The sequence below is a fragment of the Microcaecilia unicolor genome, chromosome 2, assembly GCF_901765095.1.
Source record: "Microcaecilia unicolor chromosome 2, aMicUni1.1, whole genome shotgun sequence".
Taxonomy (NCBI): domain Eukaryota; kingdom Metazoa; phylum Chordata; class Amphibia; order Gymnophiona; family Siphonopidae; genus Microcaecilia; species Microcaecilia unicolor.
Window position 1 is genome coordinate 574946481 of NC_044032.1, and position 17121 is coordinate 574963601.

The window sequence follows — 17121 nt, forward strand, 5'->3', positions numbered from 1 at the left end:
AACTTACCAACATGATTATTATCTTTAAATGCTGCATTTTGGAGCAGGAATATTAAATGACGGCTAAATTTTTCATTTGTACTAGAATCTAAATTTAAAACGTCTTCTGCTGAGCACTTGATTCCATGAATCTCTTCCAGTTTCTTAATTATGTACTGAAAAATAAAGGTATCACAGCTATAATTCACAAAAATAGTAGCAATATGTAAAGGCTAGGATTGAAAGAAAGAAAAATAAGGGGAGGGAAGAGTGGAGCAAGTAGAGGGGAACAAAGAGAATATGAAGAAAACAAGGTTACTTATCTGTAGCAAGAGTTCTCCATGGACAGCAGGTTACAACACCTAACACATGGGTAAGTGACATCACTCAATAGATCTCAAGTGGAGAAGCTTCCTGAGCTGAGATTTGTCTGGTAGCTTTGGCGAAATCCTACTGTGCACGTGCATAAATTCCCACTCAGCACTATAGTGCAGGACATCACTCAGGCTTTAATAAAACAGAGTAGTCAACAGCTCTTATGGGAGGTTGATAGGTATGTGACAACTGGAATCCTGCATTCCACAGAGAAAACCTACTAGAGATAAACTTGGTTTTCTCTAAGGACAAGCAAAGTATGTCCTCATAGATGGGATTCCCTAGCAATAGGCTGTCTTCAACAGAAAAAGAGAAACTGATGAACAAAAAGAGGGCTGCAATAAGCATACGACATCCATCTTTGGTGGTTCCTAGTCATTTTAAAAGCTATCTTTTTTTGTGTGTGTGGTAGTTGGAAAAAAAGAAATGGACCTAGAGGATAGAGTTGAATTCTAATCCCCAAAGAGGTTCTAGAGAACTGAGTGGCCAAACCTACTGTAACAGTAGGAGTCCCTTTCCAAATAGTGGACGGTATGGACTGAAATCCATGTCACAAATGTCTTCCATGGAGGCTGACCTCAAGTCAGTTACTAATGCAGCCATGGCTCACATTATGAGCCTTGCCAAGACTTTTAGGGGTCAGGTCTGCTTGGGCAGAAGTGAAGGAAATGTGCTCTGCTAGCCAACTGAATAAAGTGCATTTGACAACAGTAGGCTCAGTTTAATCAGAATCAAAAGAATTAAAAAGCTGAGTGGACGTTCTAAGGGCTTTAGTCAACTTAAGCTACATTGAACTCAAACTTGTTTGGGATAATGTGGGATATAAATGTCACAAATAAACTTCCAAAAGCTCTTTCGGAATTCAAAGTGTGCATGGCATTTTCAACCTTTGAGGCCAAGGGTAAAACACTGGCAGAATGATCAACAGATTTAAGCAGAAATCTGACATCACCTTAGGAAGAAACTTCAGATAGGTGAGCAGAACCACTCACGTTGAAAAACTTAGTGTAGGCTGGATCAATCACTAGAATCTGACGCTCACCAACTCTATGTACCAAAGTTACTAACAATGAAAATAAGACCTTCCAAGTAAGGAATTTTAAATCACAGACGTTTAGTGACTCAAAAGAAGCTGGGTTAGAACAATGCTGAGATACCTACTACTAGTTATTTCTAGCGCTACCAGATGTACACAGCACTGTACACAACCATGTAAGAGACAGTCTCTGCTTCTGAGCATCAGGCTTGTCAGTTCTCAGAATAAAAGCAGAAAACACAATTGATGTGCTCCGAACCACAATAATAATTTACTTCAAAAATAGGCAAGAGTAAACAGAGACTATTAAGGCAGAGACAGTAGTAGTATAGAGGCTCTTAGAATATATTTACATGTCTCCTTTTCAGTGTTTCCCTTTATTCCCAGTACATGAGGCTCTGTGAAGAGCCCTCTCTATCTCTCCGTTAAAACTTCTTCTCTCAATTTCTGTTTATTGTAAGTCGTGCAAGCAAGAACAACAAAGTAAACATGGTACAGCAAAAACAGGGTACAGAATTAAGAGCCCTTTTCCCCAAACTCCCCCCTTCCCCCTCCCCCCCCAGAGAAAGAAGATACACGATTACCACTAAATACTCTAGGTCTAACACGGGATTTCACATGTTCATGAGATGTCCTTTCCCCGCCGGGGTAACAGTTTGCCAAAATGGAGTCCAAACCCGGAAAAAAGCAGATTCTAGGAATTTCGGATCAGACCCAGCCACTCTCCACTCAAACTTCATAAATTCAATCATTTTGCTGCGCCATTGTTGGACTGTAGGCTTTTTGGGTGAAATCCATTCTTTCAAAATGACTGATTTAGCTGCTTTTGAGGCATATTTTCAAAGCACTTAGCCTCCCAAAGTTCCATAGAAACCTATGGAACTTAGCCTCCCAAAGTGCTTTGAAAATATGCCTCATTGTGGATCGGCGCACAAATCCCTTAAACCCTGATGGTAGAGGGCCTATCAAAGACGGAAGTCCAAACAATAGGAGGGGGGTACGCCTCCATGTAGAGTGCCACAGTTCAGATATGTAATGTAAAAGAGCAGTCCAAAAGGCTATTATCTTCGGACAGGACCAAAACATATGACCCAAGGAGACACCCGGGGCCAAACATTTAGGACATGCGCCATCCGGGGACACTCCCACATAGAATGCCCGTCGAGGCGGCATATGCATCCGCATTGCAAACTTATAGTCCATCTCTTGATACGACACCAGCCTAGAGGTGCTTTTGATGCGCAGAACAAAGTCTTGAAAAGTTGCCCTTGACACGGGCGCTGCCAACTCCTCTCTCCAACTTGCCGCCAATGCTGTAAAATTAGGTTCCTGTACTGAGTCTCTAATTTGTCTGTGATGCATCCGCATTGGAACTTTCATTTGTGCTTGCAAGGAGAAGGCGGAGGACAATTCCTCCTAGACATCTTCAGTTAGAGTTACCCAAGGAATGCTCCGAACATAGTGTTGCAGCTGGTAATAATGGAAACGATCAGAGGGCAACAACTTAAATTGTTTTCGTAGCTCCTCAAACGTTCGCATCTGACCCTCCTCCGTTAGAACGTGAACTAAATAGATTAGCCCATGTCTCTGCCATCTAAGGAATGCAGGATAAAGGTTTCCTGGGGGGAACTTAGGATTACCACAAATTGACATAAATGGAGTCGTTCGCGCTGAAAACTGGTGGTGGCGACAGATCCATCTCCATGTTGCCTTTGCTGTAGGTAGAATGTGTGAATCAGTCAGTATGGGAGGAAGTGGCCCGCTTCCCACATGAAGCAAACAACTGAAATGAGTGTTCCGAGTAAGAATTGTTTCTATTGAGGTAGCTGAAAAGTTCGAAGTGGCTCAGAACCAGTCTGATATATGACGCATGCCACTAGCTATGGTAAGGTAGCGAATGCTCAGCAAACCCAACCCTCCATGCTCCACTGGAACGCACAAGGTATTAACAGAGAGTCGAGCCCTTTTCCTCCTCCATAGGAAGCTTTGTAGATGTTTATTCAATTTTTTCTCGTCTTCTGGTTTGAGGAAGAGTGGCAATGTCTGAAAAGTGTAAATCCATTTCGGCACCAGGAGAATGTTGTACAAAGCTATTCTGCCCAGTAAGGATAGGGGGTAATCTGTCCATAATCTCAGTTTATAACATGTCATTTCCATCAAGGGAGTTACATTCTCATAGTATAATCTTGACATATCCTGGGTTATACACGTGCCAAGGTATCTAATTTTATTTTCTGCCCAGGATAGAGGGGTGCCCGATTCCCATGTGCCCTTTGTGGTAGGAAAAACCCTGAGGTCTATAGATTTATGCACATTTAGAGTAAAACCTGATAGTCTCCCGAACTCTTGAATCATATCCAACAATTTTCCCAATGCAGCCTGTGGCTGAGTCGTGATAATCAGGAGATCATCTGCAAAGGATAAGGCCTTAATTGTTTCTCCCCCGACTCTCACCCCCGGAATCTCCTCCGACTGTTTGACTGCTCGTAAGAGGGGTTCCATGGCTAATATAAAAAGCGATGGGGAGAGAGGACATTCCTGCCTAGTCCCCTTGTTTATTGGGAATATTTGTGACTGCATTCCATTGATTAGTACTGCTGCCTCTGGTCCAGAATACAGGGCTCTGATAGCCCCAAGAGACCACCCACCAAATCCCATATGAGTTAACACGGTGAACATATATTCCCATTCTAGCTTGTCAAATGCTTTTTCAGCATCGAGGGAATATAGACAGGTTGGAATCCGCTGATGTTGGCTATGTGCCATGGCCAGTAGCAGCCTTCGAACATTGCTAGCAGCTTGTCTAGATTTTACAAAGCCTACCTGCTCCTCCCCCACCAATCTAGGCAACAGATTGGATAACCGATTCGCTATGATTTTGGCCAGGATTTTTAAATCGACGTTAATTAGGGAGATAGTTCTAAAAGAATTAGCCTGATCCTCCGGTTTATCTGGTTTGTGAATTAACGTACGCCTGGTTGAAGTATGGTGGAAATTTACCATTCTCTATGATCTGTTCATAAAAGTCATGAATACTGGGATAGAAAGATGGGGGCAACAGCTTATAGAACTCCCCCGAAAATCCATCTGGCCCGGGAGCAGATCCCGTGAGTAAAGATTTAATTACTTCTTGTATTTCTTTGAGATTGACTGGAAGCCCGAGGGAGCTCTTTTCCTGTTCTGTCAAATGCGGTAGACCTACTTGATCTAAAAAATTGATGATCTCTGTGCTGCCCGAGGTCTGGGATGACTCATAAAGAGAGCTAAAATTTTTTTTAAAAAACTTCCGCTATTTTCTCACTCTTGTTGTGGAGGTTCCCTTTATTATCCCTAATAGTGACGATCGGACTTCGCGGGCCCCAGGATTTAACCAATCTAGTTAAAAAGGTCCCTGACCGGTCCCCATATCGCTGAAATCTATATTTTTGGTATGCCATGTAACGTCGGGCTCGTTGATGCAACAAAGAGTTGAGTTGTGTGGAGCTGTTCCTTAGTGGCAGGGGTAGGGAATTTAAGATGTTGTGTTTTTGCTCTTTTAAGATCTTTTTCTAATTTCAGGATTGCTGAGGCAATTTTTTTATTATAAGCTGATACATAGGCTATGATATCGCCTCGCAACACTGCTTTAGCAGTTGCCCAAAACAGGCCAGGTTGGGTTCTATGTTGGTCATTATTTTGAGAGAATTCTTCCCACTTCTGATTTAAGTGCACTCTAAAATCTTTGTCTTGATAAAGGTGGGTGGGAAACCTCCACTTCCCGGCCTGCTGGTAGAAGCCAGGAGACTCCATATCCATCCACACTAGGGAGTGGTCCGAGACCTCCTCCGAGCCAATCTCTACATTCAACACCCATGGGAACATAGAGTGAGAGACTAATATATAATCCAATCGGGAAAAAGTCCCATGGGCTCGAGATTCATGAGTGTAGTCTCGCTCAGTGGGGTGAAGGCCACGCCATGAATCCACCAAGTTGAGTGTTTGCATAAAATGGGAGAGAGCGTGCGACCTCGGTCCTCCCCTATGTGCAGAGTGTGGATTAGAACAATCATATTGTGGATGGGACACCAGATTAAAATCCCCCATCACCATGAGCTGTTTCGAGTGGTAGGGCATACACAATCGTGTTAACCGAGCTAGAAATTTAGGATCATAAGTATTTGGGCCATACAAACCCAGGATCATAATTTCTCTGCCTTGTACCCACACCCGAATCAAAATATATTGCCCTCCCTGGTCCGATTCGACTACCTCTGACTTAGCCGCCAATCCTTTCCGGATTAATATTGCCACCCCTCCCTTACGATCACCAGAGGCAGATGAATAGACCTCGCCCACCCACTGTCGTTGTAACTTTGCATGCTCCGCTGCTGTGAGTTTGGTTTCCTGTAAACAACCAAAATCTGTTTTATGTCTATTCAGAGCTGCTAGAATTTTCGCCCTTTTAATCGGAGTCGAAATGCCCCCTACGTTCCACATGGTAAAGCGAAGGGACTTAATTTTGGGGTGGATATAGAATATCTAATGCAGATGGTAAGAAGTTAATTCCATTCCTCGGGCGCCCAGCCTCGCCCAAGGGATCCTGTGGCCTAGATCGCCACCCCAAGTTATGCCAATCCCGTGTGGACCCAATCACACCCGCAAAATGTGCATAAATCGTGTATCTCAACCCACCCCCCTCCCCAACCCTCCCGTCCACCCCCCTTATTTGCCCCAATTCCTTATCAAACCTATTCCTACCCATGAACCAAACTTTAACTAACTGAGATCAATGATGGTGGTCCCCACACTCTCCCGCCACCCTGGTACAAAAGATACTTAGAACAACTAGCATTTCTGGCCAGTTCCGGAATTATACTCACAACCTCAACATTTTAAGTCACTTTATCAACCCAGAACTCTCTGAGTATAAGATGTGAAATCCTCAAGGTGGAGGGGGGTTGAAGTAAATCTGCTGGGACCTCCTGCGGCGCTCTGCAAACCTGCCATTTCTCCTGATGAAACACTTTTAGAATCGCAGGGTATATCAAAGCAAATCTTTGTTTTGTAAGAGCTAGGGATTTGCATACAGGCCCAAATGCTCGACGCCGCTCCTGCAGTGCGGCTGAGAAGTCCTGGAATATTTTAACAGGTGTCCCTTCAAAGGCTAGAGAATCTCGCTTCTGCCGCAACCCTCGTAAAATTTCCACTTTATGGATGTAGTTGTGTACTTTTATCATTATTACCCTCGATCGCTGATTTGGGCCCGGCTTACGCCCCACCCGATGGGCGCATAATGGCTCCACACTATCAGACAGGGCAAATTCCATTTTTAACCATTTCTCCAGCACTTCCGATAGTAAATGGTCCGGCGTGGATTCCGGGAACCCAATGATCCGCAGATTGTCCCTCCTCGATCTATTTTCCAATTCACCTACCAGCTGAGTATTTTTTTGCACCAATTTTGTAAGTTCTGTCAACGGCGTCGCCATTCCGGCCTCCTCGTCTTCCACCGCCGACATCCTCTGTTCTAGCTCCCCAGTTCGTTTCGTGGTTTCAGCTAGTAACGATTCAAGGGGGGTGAGTTGACCCGAGAGTTGTTGCAGCTGTTGAAGTTGAGGTTCCATTGCAGTTTTCACTACGAAGGACAGTTGCCGTAATTGCGTGTCAGTAAACTCCGTAGAAACTTTCTCTGGTTCCGGGCTCGCGGCCATCTTGTTATCCAGAGGACGAGTTTTCTCGTCTTTTTTCCCACTTTTTGGAGGCATGCTTGGCTCTGGACGTGTGACAAATTGGTCCATAAAGTCCTTTGCACTCTCCTCCGCTTGTGGTGGTGATTAGGAACTGTGGCCCCGTATCCCAGGCGCGGGAGAGCGGGCGAGTCCTCAGAGGAGAGCTATGTCACATCTGCTCCCCTCAGCTCATCACGTGATCCTCTCAACAGAGTTTATAATCTTTTCAAGACGAATAAGGGATTAGTGAGTTACATTCATTATGGGAATGATTTAACACATGGGTACTGAACAGGTGAAAAAGCGATGAGTTAAAAGCAGCCTCAAAAAGGGCCAGGGACAGAGCATGAGGTACCAACTCAGGAAGTGTATTCCAGATACACTGTGCAGCAAGATTTAAGGAACAGAGTGTGGAGTTGGAGGAGAAGGTACAGATAACAGTGACACACCTAATGAACAGAGTTCTCAAGGAAGGAAGGAAGGATGTAGGTGTCAGCATTCACTTATGCTGTGCAAGCCCCTAACAGTTAACCTAACAGAGGCTTCAGGGCCTACTCTATATCAACCTAAGACCTCTGGGAGAGCAGCTCTGACATTCCCCCCTCCCCTCATAATCTGATCCCCTGGGAATGTCAGTGAAAGAAAGGATGTCTACAAACACCTGTGTTTCCGAGCAATAAAACAAACCAGAATCTGCATAGGAAAACAATAAAAATATACCACTGTGCTAGTTCACAGGAATTCACAATTCTATGGTGAATCAGGAGACATAGGATCAAAGCAAGCCAAATATTAGGCCAGTGTGTGGAAAAAGAATTCAGTATTTAAAACCCCAGAGAGAGGCAAATAGAAGCACACATTCACACACCCCTCCCACCTGTATCCATTCCACATCCACACGGACTCTCATCCACTGAAAGGCATCAGACAGACCCTGAGACACACCGAAGAACAGCTGAATTATCTTTCTACCCTAAACGCTGTAAGCTGACTTCTAGATAAACTACCTTTTGCCAAGCCAAACTTGTGTGTTGTATTATTGTGCTACAAACCCTCCTGCCCCTAAGAAGTGAATCCAGAACCAAGGAAAGAAACTCAGAACCCGACAAAGCCACAGGCTGACATCTGACCTTTGGGGGGATCTCTTACATCTTGGGGAGCTCGTTTTGGTTTCTTAGGGGGATCTCCAGCTGGGTAAGTACACTTTAATTTTTTGTTGTTGCATTGTAAACTAGGTAGACTTTTGCTGCATAGACAGGGTGAGATTATATCAAAAGTCCTTGTGCACCTTTGTAATTGTGGATTATAGACAGGGTGAGAGAAAAAAAAAATCAAAAGACTTTCTGAACCTCTTATAGGCTGGATGACATGTAAACTAATGAAAAGACTCGCTTGTTAGGGTGGATTAAAAGTCACAATAATTGTGTCATGGGTTTGAGTTGCTAAGAAAAGACCAATAGATATTCCAACCTTGTTTTGGAAATGGTACTAAGTGAAACAGTCCCTCATAATACATCACACATCTTTCCCTGGTAACCCAACTAAATATACTGTCACTGTAAACGTTTTCCACTGCAGCTCCTTGTGACTCTGGGCAAGTCACTTAACCCATTGCCCCAGGTACAAATATGTACCTGTATATACTATGTAAACCACTTTGAATGGAGTTGCAAAAACCACAGTCTCATTTCCCTTTCCCCTTTTGTTCCCTATTATTCCAGTCAGTATGAATCTTGGTGAATGCAGGCTAACAGTTTACTGGAAATGATTCCTGACCAACTTTAATGTTCTAACAACCCTCTCATTGAATATATTTCTAATCTAAACTACCACCCTGTTAAAGGTGGTACTCTTTTTTTTTTTTGAAAGTGTAAGCCTTAGGCACGGTCTTTATGCTGGTAACCCTTGCCGAACGCATTTAGCCTCCATTTTTCTGCCTCTCTCTCCAGTCTCTCTGGAGCATTTCTAAATCCAAGGTTGCACATATAGATTGTTCAAGACATGAATGAATGAATGAATGAATGAATGAAGTCAGGCCCCTGTACAAATTTCAGTGTTTTCTGCAGTCTCAAATATGGATGCATTTGATATTAAAGAATTGACAGAAATTGCGCAGACATACTGTAAGCACAAGGGAGGCCCTTGTGAGGGTGACTTCCCTGAAGATTCACAAATGTTGAAACACATACCAGAAAATATAGATGGAAAGCGATGGCCACAAATGCTCGTAGTCTAAGCAATAAAGTTCATGACCTTCAAGCCCTGATGTTGGAGGCAGACTTACATGTTGTTGCAATCAAGGAGACGTGCCTCAATGGTTCCCATGAATGGGATGCAAACATACCAGGCTATAATCTATTTAGGAAGGATAGAGAGGGTCGAAAAGGTGGAGGAGTAGCTCTGTATGTAAAGAATGATATCACGGCAACTGAAATGACAGAGACCTGGGGAAAGGAAGAAGCGATATGGATCACCTTAAAAAGAGATGATAGAACCTCTGTCCATGTGGGTGTTGTCTACAGACCCCTGACACAATTAGAGGAACTAGATAAAGATCTGATCGCAGATATTCAAAAATTAGGAAAGAAAAAAAGAGGTTCTGTTGATGGGAGATTTCAATCTGCCAGACGTAGATTGGAAGGTTCCGTCTGTAAAATCGGAAAGAAGTAGAGAGATCGTGGATGCTTTCCAAAGTGCTCTGCTCAGACAAATGGTGACGGAATCCACGAGGGAGGGAGCGATGCTGGATCTGGTGCTCACAAATGGGGACAGTGTGTCAAATGTCTGAGTGGGTGCACACCTGGGAAGCAGTGACCATCAAACGGTTTGGTTTGATATGAAGGCTGAAGTGGAGGGCGGCCACTCTAAACTCAAAGTCCTGGATTTCAAGCGTGCTGACTTTAGTAAAATGGGGGAATACCTGAGGAAGGAGCTGATGGGCTGGAAGGACGTACAAGAAGTGGAAGGACAGTGGTCCAGGCTGAAAGAAGTAATAAATAGGGCCACAGACCTTTATGTAAGGAGAGTAAATAAAAGCAAGAGAAAAAGGAAACCGATATGGTTCTCCAAGCAAGTGACTGAGAAAATAAAGGCTAAAGAGTTAGTGTTCCAGAAATATAGAAAATCTCAAGAAGTGGAACACGGGGAGGAATACCGGATGAAACTGAAAGAACTGCTGCCCAGTTACCACTGGGTTACTATGGGAGCTCTTACTGCCACCTCAATGGGCAGTAAGAGTAATCTTAGTACATGGCCATTTTTTTAGAGGCTTTTTACCCACTGTGGTAAAAAGGGCCCTGGTGCTCAGGAGAAATGGTCCCCGTCGCTGCCACTGGGCCTTTTTTCCTGCAGATTAGTAAAAGGACCCCTACATTTTCTGTAGATGCGTCCTCTAAATTGACTAAACACGAGACTCATTTAGTTACCCTTGAACAATCAATGCCAAAGGTTGACTCTTAGGTAAAGCAGCTCAAGTTGTTCTGACATCAATATCACAGATAATTTTTTAATATATCTACAATTAGAGGCTTTTGAGAATTCTCAATGTGCACGTAATTTGAGACTGTTCACTTTAAGATATTTTGCAGGTTTCTGATTCAGTGGAAGTAGTTAATATTTATTATTTACCTAGGGGTTCTAAAGAGCTTAAGGAAGAAAGTGCGATGGATGTGATTAACTCCCCTGACAGTCTGGATTTATCCAAATTTCTGGAATCTTCTCCGGATACTATTAGTAAGCATGCCATTGTTAGTAGTACTGCAGTCAGAGGAACTTAAATTAAAATTTCTTGGAGCATATTTTCCAAAAAAGAATTTACTTTTTTGTGGACAAACTATACAGTTATTCACTGTCATCTCCAGGCCAACTCAATTGCATAAGGCAAATATAGAGTGATGATATTTTAAATGAAATAGATATGTTATTTTAAATGAAATAGACATTAGGGAAACAGAGAGGGAGGTTATATAAAGTTCAATAAGTTCATAACAAGTTTGGGTTTCTTTGAGTTGCTGGATTCACGTAATTAAGTTGGGTCATTAGGATATGCCTTTTCGAACAGGTAAGTCTTTAGTGATTTCCGGAAGTTGAGGTGGTCGTACATAGTTTTCATGGTTTTGGGGAGTGCATTCCAGAGTTGTGTACTTATATATGAGAAGCTGGATCCATGAACTGATTTGTATTTGAGTCCTTTGCAACTAGGGTGGCAGAGACTTAAATAAGAGTGTGGTGATCTGCTTGAGTTTCTGGTTTTTTCTTGAAATTCCCCTATAAATGCCTGATAGACTTCAAGAACAACCATTATGGGTTTTTTGTGGTTTTTTTTTTTTGGGGGGGGGGGGGGGGGAAATCCTGTTCAATTGGAGACTTTCTGGTTAATAAACCAGTACTTAGAGATCAAGTTTGAAGGCTGGAGTATAGATCTGGAGTATAGGGTGCTAATTTGAATTACGTTTAGTTATGCCTGTAAGGTAAGGGAAAGACAGAGTGGAAGTGTTTTTCTTTTTTACAATTTTTTGTTTTATTTGATCGTCAGTCATGTAATCTGGATGTTCCTCTTGATGTGGACTTGGAGATTTTATTTGTTTTCTGTTTGGTTCTTGGAGGGGTTTTTTTTTGTAATTTCTATAGTTATTACCTTTTTTCCCATATTATTAATTTTTAATAAAAAAAAAATAAAAGTATTTCCATGTACATAAGTATTGTCACACTGGGACAGACCAAAGGTCCATCAAGCCCAGCATTCTGTTTCAAACAGTGGCCAATCCAGGTCACAAATACCTGGCAAGATCCCCAAAACGTTCAGTACATTTTATGCTACTTATCCCAGAAATAAGCAGTGGATTTTCCCCAAGTCATTTTAGGAAGCTGTCCAAAATTATTTTTAAGTCCCACTAAGCTAACCGCCTTTACCACATTCTCTGGCAACGAATTCCAGAGTTTAATTACATGTTGAGTGAAGAAACATTTTCTCAGATTCATTTTAAATTTACTACTTTGTAGCTTCATCGCATGCCCCCTAGTCCTAGAATTTTTGGAAAGAGTAAACAAACGATTCACGTCTACCCATTCCACTCCACTCATTATTTTAAAGACCTCTATCATATCTGCCCTAAGTCGTCTTTTCTCCAAGCAGAAGAGCTCAAGCCACTTCAGCCTTCTTCATAGGGAAGTCGTCCCATCCCCTTTATCATCTTTGTCATCCTTCTCTGTTCCTTTTCTAATTCCACTATATCTTTTTTGAGATGCAGCAACCAGATTTGAACACAATATTCGAAGTATGGTCACACCATGGACCGATACAAAGTCATTATACTGTCCTAATTTTTGTTTTCCATTCCTTTCCTAATAATGCCATGGCACAATGGAGCAGAGGGTATCAACGTTTTATCAATGACGCCTAAATCCCTTTCTTGGTTGGTGACTCCTAACGTGGAACTTTGCATTACATAGCTATAATTCGGGTTCCTCTTTGCACTTGCTCACATTAAACGTCATCTGCCATTTAGACGCCCAGTCTCCCAGTCTCGTAAGGTCCTCTTGTAATTTTTCACAATCCTCTCGCGATTTAACAACTTTGAATAACTTTGTGTCATCAGCAAATTTAATTACCTCACTAGTTACTCCCATCTCTAGCTCGTTTATAAATATGTCAAAAAGCATAGACCCCCTGGGGAACATCACTATCTACCCTTCTCCTTTGAGAATACTGACCAGCAGGCTCATTTTCGAAAGAAAAGGATGCCCATCTTTCGACACAAATCAGAAGTTGGGCGCCCTTCTCACACAGGGTCGCCCAAATTGATATAATCGAAAGCTGATTTTGGGCGTCCCCAACTGCTTTCCGTCGCGGGGACAACCAAAGTTCACGGGGGCATATCGGAGGCGTAGCGAAGGTGGGACTTGGGCGTGCCTAACACATGGACGTCCTCGACCCATAATGGAAAAAAAGAAGGGTGTCCCTGACGAGCACTTGGACGACTTTACCTGGTCCTGTTTTTCTTACAACCAAGCCTCAAACAGGTGCCCGAACTGACCAGATGACCACTGGAGAGAATCGGGGATGACCTCCCCTTACTCTCCCCGTTGGTCGTAAGAGAAGTTTAGTCAGCTTGAGACCGATACCCCTGATAGTATGATCCAACTGAGTGGTTCCTGATGAAGCCCTGTTATGGGTGAAACGAGTTGGGCCCTGTTGAAAATCAGCAGTTGAAGTGTGGGGTTGTCAAGACAGCATTCATTAAGCTAAGTTGATGCATGTTATGCTGTAGCTTGAACAGTTTTTGTTACTCAGTTACTCTTTAAATTTGTGCTCTATTATGGGCAATTTTGTATGATGCTCCTATATGGGCAATCTTGAATGAGTGAAGCAGGGAATATTACCCCATGAAAGAAACTAGATCACGGGCACAAAGTCTTTTATAGATAATAGTGTCATGTTGACCAGACCTTGGCGGGAGCCTTGGTTTCTGAGGGTATTTCCCACTTTACTCATTTCTTCACATTCATTTTACACAACCCTTTGGATTGTGTTTGGCTGTTTTTCAGTTCTCTGGAACATCACTATCTACCCTTCTCCTTTGAGAATACGGACCAGCAGGCTCATTTTCGAAAGAAAAGGATGCCCATCTTTCGACACAAATCGGAAGATGGGCGTCCTTCTCCCAGGGTCGCCCAAATCGGTATAATCGAAAGCTGATTTTGGGCTTCCCCAACTGCTTTCCGTCGCGGAGACAACCAAAGTTCACGGGGGCATGTCGGAGGCGTAGCGAAGGTGAGACTTGGGCGTGCCTAACACATGGACGTCCTCAACCCATAATGGAAAAAAAGAAGGGCGTCCCTGATGAGCATTTGGGACGACTTTACCTGGTCCTGTTTTTCTTACACCCAAGCCTCAAACAGGTGCCCGAACTGACCAGATGACCACTGGAGGGAATCAGGGATGACCTCCCCTTACTCTCCCAGTGGTCAATAACCCCCTCCCACCCTCAAAAAACATCTTTCAAAGTATTTTTTGCCAGCCTCAGATGTCATACTCAGGTCCATCACAGCAGTATGCAGGTCCCTGGAGCAGTTTTAGTGGGTGCAGTGCATTTCAGGCAGGCGGACCCAGGCCCATCCCCCCCCCCCTACCTGTTACACTTGTGGTGGTAAATGTGAGTCCTTCAAAACCCACCAGAAACCCACTGTACCCACATCTAGGTGCCCCCTTCACCCATATGGATTATGGTAATGGTGTACAGTTGTGGGTAGTGGGTTTGGGGGGGGGGGGGGCTCAGCACACAAGGTAAGAGAGCTATGTACCTGGGAGCAATTTCTGAAGTCCACTGCAGTGCCCCTTAGGGTGCCCAGTTGGTGTCCTGGCATGTGAGGGGGACCAGTGCACTACAAATGCTGGCTCCTCCCATGACCAAAGGGCTTACATTTGGTCGTTTCTGAGATGGCCGTCCATGGTTTCCATTATCGCCGAAAATCAAAAGCGTCCAAGTCTAGGGACGACCATCTCTAAGGACAACCTAAATTTCAAGATTTGGGTGTCCCCGACCGTATTATCGAAACAAAAGATAGACTTCCATCTTGTTTCAATAATACGGGTTTCCCCACCCCTCCATCGGGAAGTTTTGCGAGGACGTCCTCAGCAAAACTTGGGCATACCTTTCGATTATGCCCCTCCATGTAACCCTACTCTCTGTTTCCTATATTTTTACCAGTTTTTAATCCACAATAGTACACTACCTCCTAACCCATGACTCTCCAGTTTCCCCTGGAGTCTTTCATGAGATACTTTGTCAAATGCCTTTTGAAAATCCAAATACACAATATCAACCTGCTCACCTTTATCCACATGTTCGTTCACCCCGTCAAAGAAATGTAATGGATTGGTGAGGCAAAATTTCCTGTCACTAAATCCACGTTGGCTTTGTCTTATTAATCCATGCTTTGAATAAATGTTTAGTAATTTTGTTCTTTATAATAGTCTCTACCATTTTGCCCGGCACTGACATCAAGCTCACTGGTCTATAATTTCCGGATCTCCTCTGGACCCTTTTTTTTTTTTTTTAATCAGCGTTACACTGGCCACCCTCCAATCTTACGCTACGACGCTCGATTTTAAAGATAAATTACATATTACTAACAATGGCTCCGCAAATTCATTTTTCAATTCTATCAATACTCTGGGATGAATAACATCCAGTCCAGGAGATTTGCTACTCTTCAATTTGTCAAATTACATCCTCCAGGTTTATAGGGATTTCATTCAGTTTCTCCGACTAGTCAGCTTTGAATACTATTTCTGGTACTAGTATCTCTCCCAAATCTTCCTCGGTGAAGACCGAAGCAAAGAATTCATTTAATCTCTCCGCTATGGCTTTGTCTTCCCTGATTGCCCCTTTTACCCCTCGGTCATGTAGCAGTCCAACCAATTCTTTTGCTGGCTTCTTGCTTTTAATATACCTAAAAAAAAATTTTGCTATGTGTTTTTGCCTTCAACGCCATCTTTTTTTCAAAGTCCCTCTTTGCCTTCCTTATCAACGTTTTGTATTTGACTTCGCATTCCTTATGCTGTTTCTTATTATTTTCAGTCGGTTCCTTCTTCCATTTTCTAAAGGATTTTCTTTTAGCTCCAATAGCTTCCTTCACCTCACTTTTTAACCGTGTCGGCTGTCGTTTGGTCTTCCTCCTTCATTTTTTAATACACGGGATATATTTGGCCTGGGCAGCCAGGATGGTATTTTTAAACAGCATCCTTGGCTGATGTACATTTCTGACACTCGCAGCTGCTCCTCTAAGTTTTTTTTTTAACCGTTCTTCTCATTTTATCATAGTCTCCTTTTGAAAGTTAAACGCTAACACACTGGATTTCCTGTGTATACTTACTCCAAAGCTAATATCAAATCTGATTATATTATGATTACTGCTATCAAGCAGCCCCATCACCACTACCTCCCCCACCAGATCATACACTCTGAGACTAAAAGATACAGCAAAACACTATGTAGAAATTGATGAAGAAAAAGCCAATTTGCTAAATAGATACTTTTGTTCTGTTTTCACTGAAGAAAATCCTGGGGAAGGACTGAGAGGGACTGGCAAAAGTACACCTGAGAATGAAGTGGATAGAGCACCGTTCACGGAAGAGAGTGTATATGAACAACTTGGAAAGCTAAAGGTGGACAAAGCCATGGGGCCGGACGGGATCCACCCCAGAATACTGAGGGAGCTCAGAGAGGTTCTGGCGGGTCCTCTTAAAGATTTGTTTAAGAAATCCTTAGAGACGGGAGAGGTTCCGAGGGATTGGAGAACGGTGGAGGTGGTCCCTCTTCACAGAAGTGGTGATAGGGAAGAAGCTGGAAACTACAGGCCGGTAAGCCTCACTTCAGTTATTGGAAAAGTAATGGAAGCCATGCTGAAGGAAAGGATAGTGAATTTCCTGGAAGCCAATAAGTTGCAAGATCCGAGACAACATGGTTTCACCAAAGGGAAATCGTGCCAAACGAATCTCATTGAATTCTTTGACTGGGTGACAGAAGAATTAAATCAAGGACGTGCTATGGACGTCATCTACTTAGATTTCAGCAAGGCTTTTGACATGGTTCCCCACAGGAGGCTCTTGAATAAACTAGAAGGGCTGAAGATAGGACCCGAAGTGGTGAACTGGATTAGGAACTGGTTGATGGGCAGACGCCAGAGGGTGGTGGTAAATGGAGTTCGCTCGGAGGAGGGAAAGGTGAGTAGTGGAGTGCCTCAGGGATTGGTGCTGGGGCCCATTCTGTTCAATATGTTTGTGAGTGACATTGCCGAAGGGTTACAAGGTAAAGTTTGCCTTTTTGCGGATGACACCAAGATTTGCAACAGAGTGGACACCCCGGAGGGAGTGAAAAACATGAAAAAAGATCTGAAGAAACTGGAAGAATGGTCTAACATTTGGCAATTAAAATTCAATGCGAAGAAATGCAAAGTGATGCACTTAGGGAGTAGAAATCCAAGGGAGGCGTATGTGTTAGGTGGGGAGAGCCTGATAGA

General features: G+C 43.3%; 1 protein-coding gene across 1 annotated transcript in view; it reads right to left on the minus strand.

The window, feature by feature from the left end:
- The window catches only part of PRIMPOL (primase and DNA directed polymerase), a 157510-nt gene that overhangs the window by 67552 nt on the left and 72837 nt on the right, over nucleotides 1-17121 (minus strand). The window contains 1 exon segment of the mRNA XM_030191501.1: nucleotides 8-155. Within this exon segment, the coding sequence (XP_030047361.1) occupies nucleotides 8-155 (148 nt within the window).